At 45.8% G+C, this 7,563-nt stretch overlaps 1 protein-coding gene across 1 annotated transcript; it reads left to right on the forward strand.

Annotated features, from left to right (window-relative positions):
- Positions 1 to 639: 639 nt before the first annotated feature.
- Positions 640 to 5,146, forward strand: RPS5 (ribosomal protein S5). Its single transcript, XM_053969199.1, is given in 7 exon segments — positions 640 to 740; positions 1,881 to 1,986; positions 2,413 to 2,622; positions 3,349 to 3,387; positions 3,389 to 3,478; positions 3,808 to 3,906; positions 5,020 to 5,146. Coding segments are annotated over 6 exon segments (612 nt in total). The 5' UTR covers positions 640 to 740; position 1,881; the 3' UTR covers positions 5,089 to 5,146.
- The last annotated feature ends 2,417 nt before the right edge of the window (positions 5,147 to 7,563 follow it).

The following is a 7,563-nucleotide window of genomic DNA, read 5'->3' on the forward strand; positions in this document are numbered from 1 at the left end:
CTGGTGTCTTTTAGGGCATTGTTACACCTTCCTAAGGGCTGTTTTAGAATTCCTTAGTGCATTTTAAGGGTCAGGATGAGGGGCAGACAGGCTGAACCACTGGAAATGCAGAGTATTGCTGGAATCTAGTGCAATGCTTTGGAAAGGTGCCAGTGGAGGGCACATCCTGGCTTGTTGGGATTTTTTTGAGGTGTCCGGCCACTTCAGGGCCACAGGCCCCTGGAGGCAAAGACTGGTCCTTTTCCCTGGGAAAGAAAAGTGGCCAGCCCAGGTTCCTGATGCCAGTTTGTAGGGTTCCCTTGGGACTGTCAGGAGAAGGATGTGTCCCGGACCCAAGCTGCTCTCCCCTTCCTCGTTCACGCGCGAGCAGCCATTTCCCCTCCGCGTGTCACCTCTAGGCCTCCGTGTCTCTTTTTGTCCCTTTATTGTCCCCTCTTTGTCACCTCCGCGCGTGTTTTTACCCCTCTAAAGCTCCCATTTGCCCCCTAAGGGTGTTTTAACCCCTTAAAAAAACCCCGGCGGCCTTTGAGACGGATGCCCGTAACCAACATGGCGGCCGCGTCCGTAGCAGCGCTGCGGCGCATGCGCCAATCACGCACTGCTGGCGGGCAGAGCGGAAGTTCTGTTCTGTGCAGTAGAACCGCGCATGCTTTACCGGAAGTGAACCCTGTCCGCTATATAAGCGGCCGGAAAGGCCGCTCGCGCTCCTTTTGCCGGCTTGGAGGAGAGGCCGCCGCCATGTGAGGGGGGAGCGCGGGAAAAGCGGGAATTTTCCGGGAAAAATGGGATTTGTGAGGGGGAAATAGGGGTGGCGAAGTTGGCGGGGTGGGAATTTGGGCGGTCAGGACCGAGAAAGGGGGAAAAATGGGGATGGGACCGGCGGGGGGGGGGGGAGCGGCCATGAGGGGAGGCGGGGGGAGGGGAGCCTCGTTCACCGTTTTTTAAAATTTAGTTTTAAATTAGTGGATTGGGTTGGGGTTGTTGCGATTTAGGTAGAGAAAATGGGGATTGGGAAAAGGTTGAAGGGGAAAGAGTGGGGAAATGCGATTTAGAGTGGGGAAAGGGAGGGGGAAAGTGGGAAAAAAAGGGGGAATAAGAGTTGGAAAAGAGGAAAAAGGGTGGGAAAATGGGATCCTGAGGGGGGAAAAAGAGAAGAAAAGGTCCGTAATGGCGAAAAAATTATTCAGAGAAGAAAAAGATGTTTCCCGTATTTTCCCCACTTTTTTCTCATTTCCCTCACTTTTTTCCTCACACTTTTTCCCTCTTGTTCCCCCATTTTTCCTCATGTTTTCTCAATATATTTCCTCGCTTTTTCCCACATTTTCTCTCACTTTTCTCCATATTCCCCCTTTTTTCCCATATTTTTCTCCCCTTTTTCCCATATTTTTTCCCACATACTTTCCCATTTCTCCCCACTTGTCCCCACATTTCCCCCCCACGTTTTCCTCCCTTTTTTCCTACATTTTCCTCTGCATTTTCCCCCGACTTTTTCTCACATTTTCCCTCACTTTTCCCCTACATTTTTTCCCATTTCCCCACATTTTCCCTCCTTTCCCCCATTTTTTTTCTCACTTTTTTTCACTTTTCCCTTCTTTTTCTCACTTCCCCTCCCTTTTTTTTGTCCACACTTTTTCCCATTTTTCCCCACTTTCCCCCACATTTTTTTCCCATTTTCCCCCCCTTTTTCCCACATTTTCCTCCCTTTTCTCCTATTTTTCCCACATTTTTTTCAATTTTTCCCCACTTTTTCCCACATTTTCTCCCCTTTTTTCCCCACATTTCCCCCCCCCTTTTCCCCATATCTTTTCCCACATTTTTTCCCCCACTTTTGAAGCACTTTTTTTTCACATTTTTCCCCCTTTTCCCCATTTTTTCCCCAGCATGACGGACTGGGAGACGGCTCCGGCGGTGACGGAGACCCCGGACATCAAATTGTTTGGGAAGTGGAGCACGGACGACGTGCAGATCAACGACATCTCCCTGCAGGTGGGGATCCTGGAATTCCGTAGGCATTCCGTGGGAATTTGGGGCTGGAATTCCCAAATTTCCATGGGAATTTGGGGCTGGAATTCCCAAATTTCCATGGGAATTTGGGGCTGGAATTCCTGGAGTTCTGGAGGGAATTCAGGTGGAAATTCCTGGAATTCTGGAGGGAATCTGGGGCTGGAATTCTGGAGGAAACTTGGAGCTGGGGGGGGGCTGGAATTCCCAGAATTCCAGAGGGAACCTGGAGCTCGTGTTAACGTTTCCTGCAGGTGGAAATTCTGGGTGATTTTTTTTTTTTTTTTTTTTTTTTTACCCTGCAATGATACAGAGATAAAAACCTTCGAGCTTTTATGGGATTCGGGCTGGAATTTTGGGGGTTTTGGGCTCAGAATCACAAATCCAATCCCGACATGCCCGAGTTTTTAGGATTACATCGCCGTGAAGGAGAAGTACGCCAAATACCTGCCGCACTCGGCGGGGCGCTACGCGGCCAAGCGGTTCCGCAAGGCGCAGTGCCCCATCGTGGAGCGCCTGACCAACTCCATGATGATGCACGGCCGCAACAACGGCAAGAAGCTGATGACCGTGAGGATCGTCAAGCACGCCTTCGAGATCATCCACCTGCTCACCGGGGAGGTGGGAACCCCGGAGAACGGGGGAAATCCCGGGGAAAAGGGGGTTTGCAGGGGGGAATGGGGGTTCCATGAGGAAAAACGGGATTTTTAGAGAGGAAAACGGGGGTTTTTAGGGGAGAAATGGGGGAAAAAGCTGGGTTGGAATGGGCTTTTTAGGGGGGGAAATGGGGTTAAAATGGGGTTTTTAGGGGGAAAACGGGATTTTTTGGGGTATAAACGAGGGAAAATGCGGGTTTAGGGGGAAAAGTAGGGGGAAATGGGGTTTTTCAGGGAAAAAATGGGGAGAAAGTTGGATTTGGGAGGGGAAATGGGGTTTTTAGGAGGAAAAGTGGGGTTTTTAGAGGGGGAAAAATGAGGGGAAAATGGGGTTTCAGGGAGAAAAACGGGGAAAAACTTGGATTTTTAGGGATTAATGTGATTTGGGGATGGGTTTTTTGGGAAGTTCTCAGGAATTCCAGTGGGTTTTTTTGGGAATTCCCTGCTAATCCCATCCCTTATCCCTGTTTTCCAGAAGGGGATTTGGGATCCAGAGGGGAATATTTTTGGGATCCAGGTGAATTTTAGGTTTTTGAAAAGGGATTTTTTTTTTAATTAATCAGCAAATTTTTCCCATTTTCTCAGCAATTTCTCAGGAATTCCTCAGGAAATGGTTGGGGATTTTTCAGGAATTCCAGTGGGATTTCTTTGGGAATTCCCTGCCAATCCTACCCCTTTTCCCTGTTCCCAGAACCCCCTGCAGGTGCTAGTGAATGCCATCATCAACTCGGGGGCCGCGCGAGGATTCCACGCGCATCGGCCGCGCCGGCACCGTGCGCCGGCAGGCCGTGGACGTGTCCCCCCTGCGCAGGGTCAACCAGGTAACCCCCAATTCCCACGTTTCCTACCTTTCCCTGCCTTTTTTCCCTCTTTTTCCCTTGTTTCTTCCTTTTTCCCCCCACTTTTTCCTGGTTTTTTTCCCATTTTTCCTCCTAAAATTTCCCAATTTTTTTCCCGCCAAGATTCCCATTTTTTTCCCCCCCAAAATTCCCATTTCTTATCCCAAAATTCCCATTATTTCCTCCTAAAATCCCCATTTCAGCCCCATTTTCCCCCCAAAATCCCCATTTCTTATCCCAGATTTCCCATTAACTCCCCAAAATCCCCATTTTTTTATCCCAAATCCCCCTTTTTCCCTCGTTTTCCCCAGGCCATCTGGCTGCTGTGCACGGGCGCTCGCGAGGCCGCCTTCAGGAACATCAAAACCATCGCGGAGTGCTTGGCCGACGAGCTCATCAACGCTGCCAAGGTGGGAAAAACTCCCCACTTCCCAAAACTCCCCCCAGAATCCCACCCACAGTTCCCACAAATTCCTTCTCCTGCTTTCCCCCCTTTTATCCCCCTTCCCCTCTTTTTTTTTCCTGATTTTTTTTTTTTTGTTGTTTTTTTTTTGCATTTCCCCGATTTTTTTTTCTCTGTTTTTCCCATTTTTTTTGGTATTTTTGTCCATTTTCCCTTTCCCCCACTTTTTTTCTGTTTTTTCCCTGATTTTTCCTTGGGGTTTTTTTCAGTTTTCCCAATTTCCCCACCCACCCCCCCCCAATTTCCCCATATTTTTCCCTATTTTTTCCCATATTTTTTCCTTCATTTTCCACATTTTTCCCACATTTTTCCATTTTCCCTTTAGTTTCATTTTTTTTATTTTCCCATATTTTTCCCCATTTTCCTCTATTTTGTTTATCTCTTCTGCAGCTTTGCTTCATTTTTCTTTATTTTGCTGCCAAGATGGGAAAAATTCCCAAAAATTCCATCCGAAATTCCCCAAAATTCCTTTTCCTTCCTTTCCCTACTCTTTTCCTGATTTTTTCTCTTTTTGCCCCCCTTTTTTCTGCTTTTTTTTTCCAAATTTTTTGCATTTTCCCCATTTTCCTTATTTTCCCCCCATTTTTCTCCTGATTTTTTATTTTTTCCCATTTTCCCCCATTTTTTCTCATTTTTTTTCTCATTTTTCCTCCTTTTTTCCCCTTTTTCTCCTATTTTTTTATTTTCCCCCATTTTTTCCCTGATGTTTTCACATTTTTCCTCATTTTTCCACCCTTTTTCCCCCTTTTTCATTATTTTTTAAATTTCTCCCCTTTTTTCCTAATTTTCCTCCTTTCCCCCCCCTTTTTCCTTCTGGTTTTTTTTGTTTGTTTTTCCTATTTTCCCCATTTTTTCCCCATTTTTTCCCATTTTTCCTCTTTGTTGCCCCTTTCCCCCCCCATTTTTTCCCTTTTGCCCCGTTTTTTCCCCATTTTTTCTCCTATTTTTTAAAATTTTTTCCTATTTTTTTCCCATTTTTCCCCTTTTTTTTTCTACTTTTCCCCATTTTCCCCTATTTTTCCCACTTTTCCTCATTTTTTCCCATTTTTCCCTTTCCCAGGGCTCCTCCAACTCCTACGCCATCAAGAAGAAAGACGAGCTGGAGCGTGTGGCCAAATCCAACCGTTAAAATTCCCAAAAAAATCCCCCAAAAATTCCAATAAAATCCGAGAATTTGGAACCCCAAACTTCCGACAGCCCCGCGGGCGGAATTTGGGGGGGAAAATTGGGAATGTTTTGGGAATTTTGGGGGAATATTGGGAATTTTTAGAGGCTTTTAAGGAATATTTTGAGGGGATTTTTGGGAATATTTTGGGATTTGGGGAATATTTTGGAATTTTTAAGGGATTTTGGGGAATATTTTTGAGCTATTATGGAATTTTGAGGAAATGTCTTGGAATTCTGGGATTTTGCGGGAATTTTGGGGAATATTTTCGATTTTAGGCAATTTTAAAGGGTTTTGGGGGGGATTTGGGATTTTAGGGAGGATTTGGGGATTTTCGGGAACATCTTGGCATTCTGGGGGGATTTTGAAGGAATTTTAGGAAATATTTTGTAATTTTGAGGGATTTTATGAAAGTTTTTTTTAATTTTAAGGAGATTTTATGGAGTTTTTGAGTTTTTTGGGGGAGAATTTGGGGATTTTGGGAATTCTGAAGGATTTTTAGAAGGTTTTTTTATTTTTAAAGGAATTTTTGGGTTTAAGGCGATTTTTTTAAGATTTCCATGGGATTTTTTCAGGAATTCCAGGCATTTTTCCAGAATTTTCCACCCTCCCCCCATTCCCAACCCCGCTGTCCCCAGCCCAGCCCCTCCCCACCCCCCCAAGATTCCCAAAAATTCCCAAAAAAAAACCACTCGGAGCCGTGGGGAGCAGCAGGATCCCAATTTTTCCGTGGGAATTCTGGGAAATTCCGGAGAGCGGACGCCAAACTCAGAGAATTCCCGGGAAATTCTGGGAATTCCCGAACCCAAATCATGTTTTTTTCCTTGGAATTCCGGGAATTCTTCCCGCCTGGAGGGGTTTGGAGGATTTTTTGGGAATTCTGGGTGGGATTTTTGGGATAAATGTTGGGAATTCTGGGGAAAAAATGGTATTTTTGGGGGGAAAAATATGGGATTTTTGGGGGGAAATTGGTAATTCTGGGGGATTTTTGGGATAAAGGTTGGGAATTCTGAGGGAAATCAGGAGCTTTGGGGGATTTTTGGGAATTCTGAAGGATTTTTGGGATAAATGTCGGGAAATTGGGAATTCTGGGGGGAAATTGGGAATTCTTGGAGAAAATTTGGGAATTCTGGAGGATTTTTGGGATAATTGTTGGGGATTCTGGGGGAAAATTGGGAATTTTAGGGAAAAAATTGGGAATTCTGAGACATTTTGGGGAAATGTTGGGAATTCTGGGGGGGGGAAATGGGAACTCTGGTGGGATTTTTGGGATAAAGCTGGGAATTCTAGAGGGAAAATTGGGATGCTGGAGGATTTTTGGGATAAATGTTGGGAATTCTGGAGGATTTTAGGGTTAATTACTGGAAAAACGGGAGTTCTGGGGGAGGAATTGATGGGAATTCCTGGGGATTTATGGAATTCCTGCAGGAAAAACGGGAATTTTCTGGGATTTCTGGAATTCTGGGGTATTTCTGGGATAACCAAAGGACAAGCAGGAATTCTGCAGGATTTCTGGGAATTTTTATCCTGAGTTTATCTCAGAATTCTGTACAGTCCATTTCTAACCCGACTTTTCCCGGGTTTTTTGGTGGGAATTCCGGCGGGTTTGGGGGAATTTTTCCACGTAAATTCCGGGAGTTTTTCTGTGTGAATTCCAGGATTTTTTCTCAGAAATTTTTTCGCATTAATTCCAGGATTTTCCTGCCTGGATTCTGGGGTTTTCCCACAGAAATTCCAGGATTTTGGCGCCTAAATTCCAGCAGCTTTCCCGCCATAATTCCCTGGTTTCTTGCCTAAATTCCAGGATTTTTCCCCCGCCGGAATTCTGTGCTTTTCCCTGGAATTCTCACTTGTAGAGCAGGTGCACGCGGCTTCCGTCGCAGTTCCCGCGGCCCAGCTTTTCCGCCTGCTCCGACACCAGGCAGCGAACCAGGCTGGGCTGGGGGAAGCCCTGGGAAATCTGGGAATGCTGGGTAATCTGGGAATGCTGGGAAGAGGGCCCCAGGTGGTTCTGGGAATTCTGGGAATTCTGGGAATCCCGGGAATGGCGGCGGCGGGAGCGGAGCTGGAGCTGCTGCCGGGCCTGGAGCTGCTGCCGGAGCTCGGAGACGCGCTCTTCTTTCTGGGGGGGAAAAAATGGGAAAAAAAGTGGGGAAAACGGGGGAAGAAAAAAGGGAATAATGTGGGAAGTTGTGGGGAAAATTATGGGGATGAGAGGGGAAAAAATGGGGAAAAATTATGAGGAAAAATGGGATTAAATTATGAGAAAAAATGGGGGGAAATGATGAGAAAATTGGGACTAATGAGGAAAAAGGGAAAAACAGGATAAAATGCAAAAAAGGGGAAAATTATGAGAAAAAAGGGGAAAATGGGGAAAAAAGCAGGATGAAAATGGGAAAGTGGGAAAAATGGGAAATTATGGGAAAAATTATAGGGAAT

Source organism: Vidua macroura, unplaced genomic scaffold (assembly GCF_024509145.1).
Source record: "Vidua macroura isolate BioBank_ID:100142 unplaced genomic scaffold, ASM2450914v1 whyUn_scaffold_128, whole genome shotgun sequence".
NCBI classification, from domain to species: domain Eukaryota; kingdom Metazoa; phylum Chordata; class Aves; order Passeriformes; family Viduidae; genus Vidua; species Vidua macroura.